The sequence below is a fragment of the Diadema antillarum genome, unplaced genomic scaffold, assembly GCF_040938485.1.
Source record: "Diadema antillarum isolate AM-2024a unplaced genomic scaffold, OU_Dant_1.0 scf00000022, whole genome shotgun sequence".
Taxonomy (NCBI): Eukaryota; Metazoa; Echinodermata; class Echinoidea; order Diadematoida; family Diadematidae; genus Diadema; species Diadema antillarum.
Genome location: NW_027270911.1, coordinates 5,153,583 through 5,167,468, shown reverse-complemented (window position 1 = coordinate 5,167,468; position 13,886 = coordinate 5,153,583). Strand labels below are relative to the sequence as shown.

Here is a 13,886-nt window from a genome sequence, read left to right as displayed (position 1 = left end):
TATAGCAGGCAAAAATATTCGCATGCTTTCATTTTCACGCTAGTATCTGGTTGCGCGAAATGCGCGAAAATGTCAAAACTGCGAAAATTTCCACTTTTACAGAATTTGACAAACTAACAACCCAACTGGAAGCCTAGTACAGTGTACTCCTGAAGATTTTTGCCATGGACAAGCAGATAAACATAAAAAAGAATGCTTAATTACATCTACAGATCTTGCTCTCATGAACAGTTGGACCCCATTTTTAATTTCTTTCACAATCTCTCATTCTGGGACAGGAGTAAGTACATATTACATACAGATCAACCTTATTAAAAGACGGTGCTTGAAAACACCTACAATTTGCAAATAGAGTACATTTCTCATAACCAAAAAACAAAAACCCTCATGAAATACCAAAGCAGTAAATCTGAACTCCAATTGCTCATCAGTGACAACCAATTCACCTATAATAGTTATGATATTCTTCAAGCATAGACCAGCACTTAGTACTTACACACCTTCCAGAAATGTTTTCATTTCCCTCTTATCTAATAGTCTGTCTCTGTGACATATGGAGCCACATAGAAGCTGAATGACATTCATTGAAATATCTTTTCATTCCAAATGAGCCTCACGTTAAGTTAACGATTAATTTGAGCACAAATTAGCAAAAAAGATAATTCTTGGCCTTTGACCTTTTAGGAAAGACACCAAACACTTATAAACTTTGAAAGATACCTCTGGGATGTGTACAGAAATCCCTGCTCTTAACAAATTCATTCAAACAACCACTAAATAACCTTCACTTCTTTGAAATACATGATCCAATAAGATATAGGAATTCCACAAAACAAAACAACTAATGCAACTCTTGAACTGTATGTCTCTTGTCCACCTGTCGCAACCATCGATCACAAACAAAATCATGCCTATTTCATAATTCAACCATCTTGATTATCTATTTCTGCATTTAATCTTGAGCTGAAAGAATGCCCGAGGCAATTTTCACTTCAAACTGCCATGGCACTGACACAGTACGACATAAAGATGGATCCAACAATATTGAATGCACAGGGAAAAGGTCTCCCTAGCAACCTAACAATTAATAGCTGTGCAATTGATCCATTTTTGTTGTTGCTGCTGTTGTCAACAGAATTTGGATGTTTTCAAACAAGACAAAAAGTTACATATTTATGAATTATTGCACCTCAATTTTTTGCAATGTTTAGCACAAGTTTCAGTAACATCTTGTAAGTATCATGCAGGAAGGGGGACAATGTTTCACAAATTTGCATTAGAAAAATTGCTATTGCTTCTTGCTGTGCTTTGAATAATCAGGCCATGAATTCATAATTTGAATCTTAATATCAGAATTTTTCAGCTTCATTGTCAACTCGTGCAGTATCATGGTATAAGAATGCAGAAAATATGAATATTTCATTACTATGAATATTTCACCAATATGAATATTTCATTAATATGAATATTTCATCGAATTATATTTAGAATGCATTGAAGAGAAACAATGAACGCATACATTCAAAAGTTGACATTTGTCAATGCAAATGGAATACTTCATAATTTCAACATTGGTTCTTTGGGGTTAAATCTGATGGAAAGTTGCATCAGAAAAACACTAAAAGAGAGAAAAAATGGAAATGGATAGAAATAAAAACCTGGAACTTCACTGGCAGCCAACCCACTCACACTTTCAAATAAATTTGAGTTTGATATTTCACTAGTGACTTTGTGTATCACTGTTGAGTGCTTCATTATAGATTACATATCAGTCAATGGCATTGTTACACCGTGAAACTCTATGAAAAATCCACACAAATAAGACATTAAAACACTAATAAATATCATCCAAGTCACACTTCACAGAAGTACATGCATGATTACAAACAGTATATTCATATACACACTGATTGGACGTTTAATGTTCACTAGAGCTCATAAATGTCCTTTCGTCTGGTCACAGAACACAATTTCTAATGAACTTCTAACTGCCCTTCACAGAATGTCAGTTGTCTTTTAATCTATTCCTTTTTTCCATTCAGTTCATCTTGGATGTTCCTAAAACAGCAGTAAATGTTCCACACGGAAAGATCACAAGTGTACTCTCTAGACTTGTGCTCTTTTAGAAGTGGCCAAAGAAAATCACAAAACACAACAGCAACCTGAAATGGCAGTAAAGACGCAAAATCACGATCAAATCATGAAAATATGTTAATCTAGACATTAATGATTCTGTCACTGGAAAAGAAGATCTTTGAAATAAAACTCATGAACAATAAAATCAAAGTCCAAGATCTTGCAACAGTGAGAATTAACTTCAAACAGTTATAAAAAAAAAAAGAGCGAGAGAAATGAACTTTGGTGAAAGTTTGATTATCAATAAGAAAATCAAATTGCAGTGTAGGTGATTTACAGCATACAATTAAAAGGGGGTGTGAAGGGGGTGGAGCTTGCAAATGGGGTGAGGGGGAACTTGTATGAGGACAGAAAGGCAGAGGTTACATGCATTTTGAAACACTATACAGCATTCCACACACAATTCTTTTAAATCAACTTTGCCGTGACAGTGACAACAGACTGGATGAGGTATAGCTGCAATGAAGTCTCAGCTTTAGTGTGTTTGGAATCACAATTAAATTTAAATCTTCGCATATCATCATCTGGACAGAAGAAAAAAAAAATAAGTGAGGGGCAAGGACTCGTGAATATGCACTGCACTAAACAAACACACTAGATAGGTATCACAAATTGAATACGAGACAACAAAGTCATGTTTAGGTCCATGAAAATCAATGTGATGACTTAGCATCAGCAGTTTATTTTCATACACATTACTTGGGTTCCTCGACATCGACATCAAACTTGTTGATCATATCACATTATATGAATATTCCACTTTGTGTGTGTGTGTGTGGGGGGGGGGGGGGGGGCTGAAGAAGGGTCTAAACACAAAAGTTTGATGAAAGATGTTGAAATTTCTTTCCCACCCTTGTAAATTTTACACTCCAAAAACACACAAAGATGTATAAGGTGAAAAAACTGTTTTCTGGGCAAAGTAATTTCAAAGCACAAAACCAAACATAGGAAATGTGATGATGATTAATGATTTGGAAGAATACAAGCGTTAACATTAAGATCTTACATTGGGCAGGTTTGGTGGGCATGTGAGTTTTCTTGAATACACATATTTAACTCTCCCCTTTGCAGTTTGATGTTTGAAGTGACATTAAAACAGTACATCATATCAATGTGATCGAAAGTATGAATTCAAAATGAATGGCACCGCAAAGTAATATTGATGGAATCGGCGCATTCTCATTTCCCACTGTTTAACCCCCTCAAAACCAATATCCTTAAACTATCATTGACATTGTACATACACCAGATACCCAAGGTGACAAGTGGGTTTAATAATCATGAATGGTTTCCCAATAAAACAGATTACATAATTAAGTCAGGAAAACAGAAACAAATTTCTCTAGCCTTCCTGTGTGCCTACACATGCATCTTTTCTCCTTTTTAACTTACATTATCACGACGCAAGTCTTTCTGGAGATTCAAACATGTATCACATGGCGCACCTCAATAATGCCATATCCCTTTTTTGTGAAGACTGTCACTACAAAAGTACATGTACTTCCTCTTCATAGAATGGCAGAGTTGAGTTCTCCGTCTTATCAACTATTATCATCTTAAATTGCAACCACAAATTTACTAATAAGTGCCACATGAACGCTCACATGTTTTAAGAGAACCAAACTTTATAACTAATTATATAGCATAATCACCACATATATATATATAAATTTTTCATATTCTGTATACTTTTTATCTATAAATGATAATCATACATTAAAATACATAAAAAGAAAAAATGGGACAGACGACGCGTCAATTACACAATTTCATGCAAGTATGTCATACTTTAAACAGAGAGGCAAGTCCCCATAAAATAAATACTGCAAATACAGAGAAACCCTGATATAACGAGGGCGCTGGGACCATTGCTAAATTCACCTCGTTACAAACGATACCTCATTGTAAGCGCACTCGTTATAACAGGTTTTCCCTGTACTGCTACACTACAGAGTTGGAATTTTTACTTCATCCAGAACAAGAAGGTAAACTATCTCGCACATCTCAAATCAAAAAAAAAAAAGGAAAAAAAAAGTAAAAGAATAAATACATAAGTAAAGACATTGGAGATGACATTTAATGCCATCCAACTTTACTACACATTTCCTTCTTTCCTCATGCTAATTTCAGTCACTTCTGCTCCTTTTTTTTTTCTTTTTTTTTTGTTTGTTTCATAGCAGAGGTTTCTATTGACATTCTGTGGCATAAACAGAAGTCCACGCCAAGCCACCTTTCTTCTGGGCAACCTTCGTGCAGCAACTCATGGGTTGCGACGGCACAGTCTCTGGTATATGTCCAGAGGAGGAGTGGCCCTGGGTATAGAAACAGAGCGGCCACTACGTAGGGAATCCGGTGCAACAGAAAGCGACCAGCATACTACCACATCTACAGCTCGTAGTGGTGTCCCCTTTAAGTGACTGAACGATCACAACCACCATATAACTCAAGAGACGGCATAATATCAATGCAATGCAAAGATACAGTTTCACGAGCGCGGAAGTCCGATCCAGTACGCTACCAGCTCTCAAAAAGAGAGCGGCGGCTGGACATGCAAAAAAACTTGCAGGCACGACAATACTGAATGTCTCCACACCAGGAGCACAAGTAATGCTTTGAATATCATGATCAAGTTATTGTTAATGAAGAGCATTCTCTTCATGTTTACATAGTAATGGAAAAGGGGAAAAAAATATTGCTTCTGTCTGAATTAGTTCCAGACAATAACAGCTAACAACCAAAACGTGTTAGAGTCCATTATACAATTTAATCCACTTTTTTTCATTCTTCAGTGGCAACTTGCGGTTCATTCTTTCTTAGCATATCATTTTCTTCTGCTGTCAACAGGAGGCTTGGGGTCAAAGTCCACCCATGATGATGTTGTCCTGCGACTCTCGTAAGAACAGGCTGTCCTTCGACTGCGACTCCAGCAGCACCTGGCGGTCCTTGTCCGTGCCCGAGAAGTGGACGATCACGTCGGCGTCAAACTGCGATCTCCTCACGTTGATGTCCAGGAGTCCCGGGTTGGACCGGCTCTCAGCCAATCTGTGTGTGAGGAGAGGACAGTAGAGAGAGTGCTGGTGTGAGTGATGAGGGGCTTGCTTTAACCCTTTGCATGTTTCCAGTGTCAATTGGCACAGACAATACCATAGCATTGTACACACTGTCCTAAGATTTTGGCACAGAAAAGGTTCACAGTTGAAGGCCATCACTAACAATATTTCTCCTTCTTGCCCCAGTTAAGTATGTCTTTTAATAGGCAAGGGGCCATTTGCACCAGACAAGTGCATATTTTTATCTTACTTGCTCAGCAATGAGTTTTATTTGCCCTGGGCAAGCAGGAGTGTAGGTATGTCAGGTTTATAGTTACTTGGTCTAGTACCAGTTGGTCTAATTCCCAGATCTTCTGTCTGACACCAATACAACTGAATGTGAACCCATTCATCTACACAGGATGAGAACATGTTGGACAAGACCAGACAGGCATTAGATAAAGTGAGATTAGAACAAGCCAGTATTTCCTAGTTTGCAGTACCCCAAGTCTGATACTAGCTTTGCTGTGCCAAGTGAAGTGACAACTGATTTTTGTCATTTGTTCTGTTTTGTTTTTTTGTTTTTTTTGTTTTTTTTTTGCTGTTATTCAGATGAGGAATTTAGTCAGTATCTCACACACAGTTATTTCCTCCTATCATATGCAATACAAGATCAGCGTACACCAAGGAATTAGACTTATGTACATATTTGACACTAATAACGGTTTCAATTTTGCCTCGCTCTATGTTGTTTCCATGTGGAATTCCACAAATTTTCTGCACATCCCCACACATAAGATCTTTTAACATTCTTTTCTTAAATATAATAAGTCAGACACTCGAATGTCACTATTGTTTTTTGCTTGTTTGTTTGTTTGTTTGTATTAGTCTTATGGCCATTTTCTACAACGCTTTGCTGCTCAGCAGAGTCAGCTTTTTGTTTCTTACAAAGCCTCTGCACATGCAACTGGAAGTAAAATGATAAAGTGAGTGACATCAACCGGTAAGGATGAATATGTCAACATTCACCAAGTCATTCATGACAATTAGTAGAGCACACACAAAAGCTCTTGGTCTCTCCTCTACCATAAAGCGAGATTAATGACATAAAGCAAGATTTCACGACATGAAATTTTCAGGGATTGGAGCAACGACCTTGTTCAACACATGACATTTTTGCGAATCTTGGCTCTCGCAAAATTAAAATGCACGCAAACATTCCTTGTTTTACTTTAATTAGAAAAACGAATCACTTCTCATCTGAGGAATGTGGTAGCGTAACAAATAAATTGATCGCTCATGGCTCTAGCTCACTTATGATTATAATGATAAATCATTTATTAAGCGCAGAAACTATGTCTATATATTCTACTGCGCTTCAAGAGCTCTTAAATTCCTATGTTGCATAATGCTGGATGGGAAGTAAAAAAGAAAAAGGCCTATGCTAAAACAAAAAAGTTGTCACTTTTGATTTAAAGCTGTCTAAAGTCTGACATTTCCGAATGTCTAATGGTAATCTATTCCACAATCTACGGAGATTATGACCATGAGTCTGAGATTTAATATTCAATAATTCACTGATATAACTAGGGGCCTGACCATTCAGAGCTTTATAAACCAGCATCAATATTTTGGCGAATGGGCAGCCAGTGCAAATTGTATTGAAAGAATGTTATTTCTTCACAAAATTTTCCCTTTAAAAAACTATAAATGACAAAAAGAAATGATTTTAACTGTAAACTTACTTTGAAAAGCAGTCATCTAGGTCCACTTCTCCTCCAAGATTCTGAAATGAAATAAATAAGACAAAAATGGATGCAATACACAGATTATCTGATTCTGAATGATTCATGTAAATGTTTTCCATACAAAGTATACAGTAATTCAGTGCTTTCTTGTTTTGTTTTATAGTTTTGGGTTGTTTGCTTGTTTTTAGTTAGTTAGTTTTTTTTTTCTGGCAAAACAGCAATTTAACTGCATAAATTCTAAACATAGATGTTCTTTTGGCCAGTATTTTTCACATTTCTTATGAGACTAAATCTTGATTTGTCCCCTCCCCCCCCCCCCAAAAAAAAAAGAAATAATGAAAATCTTCTCTGCAGAAGATTTTATTTTCTGAATTTTGATTAGTGTAACCGCCATTGTGATAAGTAAAAATCACTGCAGTTTTACTAGAGACACATTTAAACTGCCAACAGTTGATAAGCTCAGGTTTGAGTTTCTTCAGTTTGTCTCCCTCTGCAAATGAAAATTTGTTAAGATCGCAACTGCTGATCTGTAAATTAACAAACATGTCGGAAAAAAGGAACCAGTGGGACATGTTTTTTATTCACAGATCAGCAGTTGCGATCTTAACAAATTTTCATTTGCAGAGGGAGACAAACTGAAGAAACTCAAACCTGAGCCTTCACCCCTCTGAATAATATCTTTCTTTCAGTTGATAAGCTGTTGTCTGGCTGTCCTCAAAGTTGCTACAAGTATTGGAAGTTGCTTGCAACTGGTGCAAGTAGTTGTTGTTTTGTTTTGTTTTGTCTTTGTTAGTTTTGTTTTTTTCTAATGAAAAAGGGATTCATTGTTTTTCTCCCGGTTTGCTTCTTGTAATATTGGGTCTAGATTGACACATGCAATAGACGACTTCTCCCCTGACCAAATCACCTGATTGACGCAAATAAAAAAAAAAAGTGACAGTGCAAGAACTAGACAGAACTCTGTGACTATAAAGATGATGAATTTGATGTGTTCTCTGATTCAGCTATTTCACTGCAGTTCCCAACTTGTAAAGATTAACTCTTTAAAAACAATTCTAGGAGTAATGAGGGGGTCGAACACATCTGAATGATTATTTCCTTCAGCAAAAGTCCTCTTTACCATAAATGGAGATTACATCAACTTTGAGGGGAGATCCATTGAGAATGGGTCTCTCCAGAATTCATTAATTCATTTTCCCCCTTTTGGAACCCAACATGGCCAACGAGCGGAAGTATTTAGTTCCACATCCTGCGTCGACTCTATTGATTGCGTCAGACGCACACTCTCCAAACACACAGGCACCGCTCGGCATTGGCTTGGCGCCAGTCGGCCTGCGCCACCCCGACAATGAATCAATGAATCACCCGCCATCTTAATCCCCCGTCTTGAATGTGTGCCAACTCCAACCCCCTAACCCTAAGCTCCCCCTCCTCTCCCCCCCCCCCCTCCCCCACATACACCCATACTCTCATAAGATGTCTACAATTCAAGGACCTGACATTTTTGGCAGACTTCTCCTGTGTTATTCTTCGACATTCACAAATTCCCAGTCAACATCCTAATCAGTAAGGTATTGGCACAAACCTTTACCTTCACATAACTTCCCCCAAAATCCCCCCCCCCATCTACCTTTAATTACACCATTCAAATCTTCAGTAATTCAGTGCACCATAGAAAAAATGATGAGAAACTAATAACAAGATTATTTGTGTGTGGATATTTGAACAATTTTGCAGAAGTACCTCAGTCTATGACATCATGAACAAAGAAAGCATAACTGACACTGGCCCAGTGCAATACTTTAGTTTACAGGAAAGCGTCCACATTTGCAACCTATTACCCATGGCAATAGGGGAATAAAATACTGGAAGTCAGATTTTGAATGTTAATCCTCTGTCCCAAGTGAGATAGAATGCAAGACTCCCACACATCGTACTGTGTTCCTGCTTTAAAACTTTGTGATTCACTCTGGCCTGATTCCTTACCATTTCTGTCAGCGAGGTGGCAACCTGGTCTACTTGTTTGTTGCTGTCCACCGGATTGTGGTGGTGGTGGCCGTTGCCGTTGAACACCAGCGGTGGGGGCCGATGCTTCTCTAGCCTGTGATTGGTCATCGTTGACGAGGGCGGGGCGGACGAGGATATCAGCGGTGTGTCGAATGAGACTGTTAATACTGACAGGGAAGAATCAGAAATTAAAATCAGCCTCGTATATGTTAAAGTGCATGTCGGTCTCATGTTGAAGCGATGCATAATAATGCATGATAAAACAAACAAAAAGCCAATCAAAATGTGCTTTATGTCCATGATACATATCATAATTCTTCGTACAATAGCAAAACTAACCTTCCCCTGGTAAGAGTGCTACATAAGTAACTATGTTGTTTTGTATTGTATCGTATCATATCGTATCGTATTGTATTGTATTGTACAGTATCATATCTTATTGTATTGTATTGTATTGTATTGTATTCCCCTCAAATCAATTATTCTTGCATCGAGCTACTTTTCACTGGAACAGACTGACACATTGCCCCTCATTGACGCAGATACACACCAATTATTCAGTATTTCTTTGTTGTGTGTATGTCCATGATTTTTATCATGGCTACTGCTCAAAAACACTGAACAAATCGGTGTGTATTTGCATAGATGATGGGCAAATTATCAATCAGTTGCGATAACCATCACCTCTCTCACTCTCTTTAACCCTTTCTGGGCCAACGAGTCAAATGTGCACAAATTTCACACACAGAACTATGGGTAAAAAATTAACGTTGCACGTGGAGGGTTAATTAAAGAATGCTTATGGTTTCTACATAGTTCTGATGCCGGAAGTGTCGGCGGAGCCACTTTAAGCAGAGGACACCATTCTGCTGGAGGACACTGCTAAGAATAGACTTCAGAAACAGGCCAGATAGGGGGCGGGGGGTTGGCGACCAAAAATACACGAAGGTCACTCTCGTCGCAGACGCCCCGTGGGGTTTTTGTTGACACGCGGGGGCACAGGAAGGGCATGGAGTCGTTCGCGTCATCGTCAATTTGATGAGTCAAGGCGGGGAGGCAGACACCAAGAGTCGGATCATTCATAATAATAACCCCCCTGTACCTCTTGCGGCGGAGGCACACAAAAGCAGATAAAGGAAAACAAATTACTGAGAATCTATCCCCCCCTCTTTCTCCACGTCACATTTTTGTGCTGTCACTCAAAGATCTCCTTGTATGTGATGTAGTCAAGCTTCATGTTAGGTAGTGAGGCTTACTTGGAAGACTTTTCAAGAAAATATTTCACTATCTTTCTAAGAATTTGACTGCTTCGTGATCCTACACGGAAGTTGACCCAAGCAGCCACTTGTCACAAGACCTTTGTATGGATTATGAGCATTCCAACTTTTGTAATAAGCACATAGGCCCGAATTCATGAAGGCGGTACAATCTTGTCCATGGTTTAAATTTTTGTCAACGAAATGATTACTTTGTAATGAAATGACTGATTTCGTAACGAAATACTCCACGCAACACTTGGCACTCAATGGTCTTTGTCCATGGTTTAAACCATGGACAAGATTGTAACACCTTCGTGAATTCGGGCCATAATGTCTTATCTGAGGAAACTGACTAGTCCATTCCCGTGTTCCATTGTGTGATCTCCTTTTGGATAAAGAGATATAACTTTGTTCATTATAACGGGAGTGCGCTGTAAAACCACGACAAAACTGAACCATATCTGAATTGTTTTAGCCCATGATTTTATTCTTTCTACTAAAATCTTCACCAGGCATATGGGTATTGCCCTGTTTTCGTGGTAACCCGGCCATCTTATGTTGTCTTGTATTCACTGTCTGTGAAGGTCTGTGGTTACTGATTAATAAGACATCTAATCCAGTGAATCCATTGGTGCTGTAGCTGCATTCGTATGTGTATCGGTGCCTAAATATCCCCTTCCTGGCACTTCTTGAAGGAGTCTAAATGGACACCTAAGAAAACTGAGCATAAATCTGACATCACATGGTCAAAGGTTGGCAGGTCCCATCTACTGTGGTACCCAGTGCTTCTTGCTACAATACCACAGGGAATGCGCCCCAGAAGAAGATGGCAGGAGTGAAAACTCACCCTTTGTGGGTTTTGGAGGGGGCTGTAACGTGGGCGGCGTGAGTGGAGAAGCACCGGACGACCAGTAGCCCTGGCTGGAACCATTTAGTGATGAAGGGGTGGAATCTGGGGTGCATCCTGGAATGGCTTGAGGGGCTGATTTTCTGTGTGGTGATCCTGCAGCACAATATGGGGTTAGGGGCAATAATGAAGTGAATTTAGTGACAGTGCTTTTGAGAGCTGTAATAAAGACGAGAATCAATACAGTTGAACCTCTCTTATCCGGCCTCCCTTTATCCGGATCTCTCTATTATACGGACGCAATCTCGCCGTGATTTTTATTTATTTTTTGATAATTACGGGAGGAAAGGGGGATTCCCAACTCAATCTAACAATGGCGACCTACAGTCGACTTTGCCGAGCCGTGATGATCGAATTTTGAAGCGTAGTTTCGTCGACTCATACTGTTTATTTTCAAGATCTACTTGATACATTTCTTAATAATTATTTAGGTAAATCATCCCAAGAATTTATAAAAGAAAATGATTTCATTCTTGCAAACACGAACCTCTATTTTGGAGTCTGTTACTAAGTGTAACAATGAAAAGGTTCCAGTATACACATTACTAGATGTGGTACGTACAATGGGCTACATCAGTACATGTGTATGTATATGTACATGTATAAAGCATTGAGTCTCCCGTATCCGGCCAAATCCCTTATCCGGATGAGCCCCGGTCCCGACTTGTCCGGATACGAGAGGTTCAACTGTACAACACAACAGAATTACCAAATACTTTTCTCTGACACCGAGAGCCATCTCCATTGTGATCTCTTTGAATCCATACATCTGGGTTATGAAATAATTGATGATTGAGAGCTTTCTGGAGAATACCTGAGGCACTCAGAATTCACAAAGATAGCCTTGATACTTCCAGTCCATATATGGATCATACAAATTTTGACAATATAATGGGTTGTGATACATGGCATATATGCCAAGAGGTGTCCTTCATGTATACAGTGGACTCCCGTTTTAAAGAAGTCCTTGGGACCAGCAATTTTCTTTTGTTATGTCGAAATTTCGTTATGCAAACAAATAAACAATAAAAATACATAGAGTGGATAATGTTGTGACCCGAACTTTTACTTTGTTGTAAATGGAATTTCGTTATAACCGCGTTCGTTAAAACGGGAGTGCACTGTAATGAACAAATGCTGAAATGCTTATGTTCATTGTAGAAAACATGTAAAACACAGGAAACACTATAAACACAGTGATTCTTGAAACAGGCCGACCCCGCCCCCTACAGCAATGGCGACACCCACCTGTCTCCGACAACGAAAATTCGCTCAAGTCATCCGACGTGCTGTCCTCTCTCTCCTCGTTCGAACCGGTGCTCGTCTTGTCCGTCCGGCACTTCTTCCAGTTGTCGTAGGCGATGTTGAAGGCCTGCGCTACTGTCAAGGTCAGTGCCTCCGCCTGTGGTACGGGAGAAAGTAAGAATAAGTGAGAGTTACTGAGTAATATGCTTCTAGAAGGGAAGGGACGATCATAATGATACAAATCTGCTACATTTTGCGAGGACAAGAATACATCAATGAACAAACTAGTGATAGTCTTTTATGGTAATGTCAAACCCTTTGTGTTTGACAACATTTTTGTCAAACTGTTTCATTCCACTTGAAATACATTTGAGGTTAATGAATGAATGAGGACTATGTAGATTCCCAAAGAGAGAAAAATAAAGGTATGTTCGTGATGTCAGATCATGCGATCAAGAGAATTTTACTCATCTTGATGCTCATGATTTCAAAGTCATCACTTTTGTTTTTTCAACAGCAACACAGGGCCATTTTTGTGCATGTATGTGTACAGGTTGTGTATGAGTGTGCGTGTATTGCATAACCCCATCAAAGTGAGAAGCTTCCGATCCTTGTATTAAGATTGATTACCATTTGCATTTGACTCAAGCCAGAAATAGTTTTACCACTTGTTTAATAGAGAATACATGTTGTACATATTGTTTAAATGCAATCATGATAAACTAACCTTGTATCCCCACATCTTCCATGAACTAAATCATTACCAACATTATCATACTTATCATTATCAAAGTATTAAAAGGATAGTACAATCAAGTGTCTTTCTCCCAGAAATAGATCCTTTGAAATGAAAAAAAAAAGTGTTGAAAAGGATTAACTCTTTATCCATATGTTTGCTTTATGTGTTGTTGTTATTTTTTGTAAATAAATGTAAAAACCTTCCAAAGCACTACACAAGTATCTTTGAAATCCAATACTGGGGCCATACCCTGTCACATATAAGAAAAGCAGCAATAAAGAGTACACAGGAATTTCCTGCCCTTTCTTTGAGATTTTAGAGCGCCATACCCTCATCTCCTTCCCCTTGTAGTTACTTCTTTCATGCGAAATAGATTACTTCATTCTCTGCCACATGGAATATCTCATTACAAGACACCCAACAGGAAGTGGACAGCACAGTTAAAATCTTAATGAAAAGCTATCAATGCACACATAACTATTTATACACTTCTACTACGATGAGGAGGGAAGATTTGTGCGAAGGCCAAATTTGTTCCTGTGAGTACACCTGTTTCTTTGAGTTGTCTCTGAGTCACTTATGGAGGAGGGCCTGTCAAAGCGTTCAGTAGTGTCACATGTCGGCAAGCACACATTGCCTTTCCAATCTCCGATTCTGTCCTTTATCTGCTCTGTGAATGTCATTTAGAGAATAGCCTCAACCCCCCCCCCCCACACACACACACACACATCCCTTGCCCGCTGCAACTTGAATTACGCTTTCCTTTCAAAAAATACAAATTTCTTGTGCATTTATGAAACAGAGCAGAAACTTGTC

At 38.7% G+C, this 13,886-nt stretch overlaps 1 protein-coding gene across 1 annotated transcript in view; it reads right to left on the bottom strand.

Moving 5' to 3' along the window:
* Nucleotides 1-4,905: 4,905 nt before the first annotated feature.
* The window catches only part of LOC139730673 (uncharacterized), a 48,505-nt gene continuing 39,524 nt past the window's right edge, over nucleotides 4,906-13,886 (bottom strand). The window contains exons 5-9 of the mRNA XM_071641534.1: nucleotides 12,335-12,488; nucleotides 11,027-11,182; nucleotides 8,900-9,087; nucleotides 6,911-6,951; nucleotides 4,906-5,178 (exon numbers count right to left, since the gene is read on the bottom strand). Of these exons, the coding sequence (XP_071497635.1) occupies nucleotides 4,992-5,178; nucleotides 6,911-6,951; nucleotides 8,900-9,087; nucleotides 11,027-11,182; nucleotides 12,335-12,488 (726 nt within the window). The 3' untranslated portion in view covers nucleotides 4,906-4,991. The remainder of the gene's footprint in view (nucleotides 5,179-6,910; nucleotides 6,952-8,899; nucleotides 9,088-11,026; nucleotides 11,183-12,334; nucleotides 12,489-13,886) is intronic.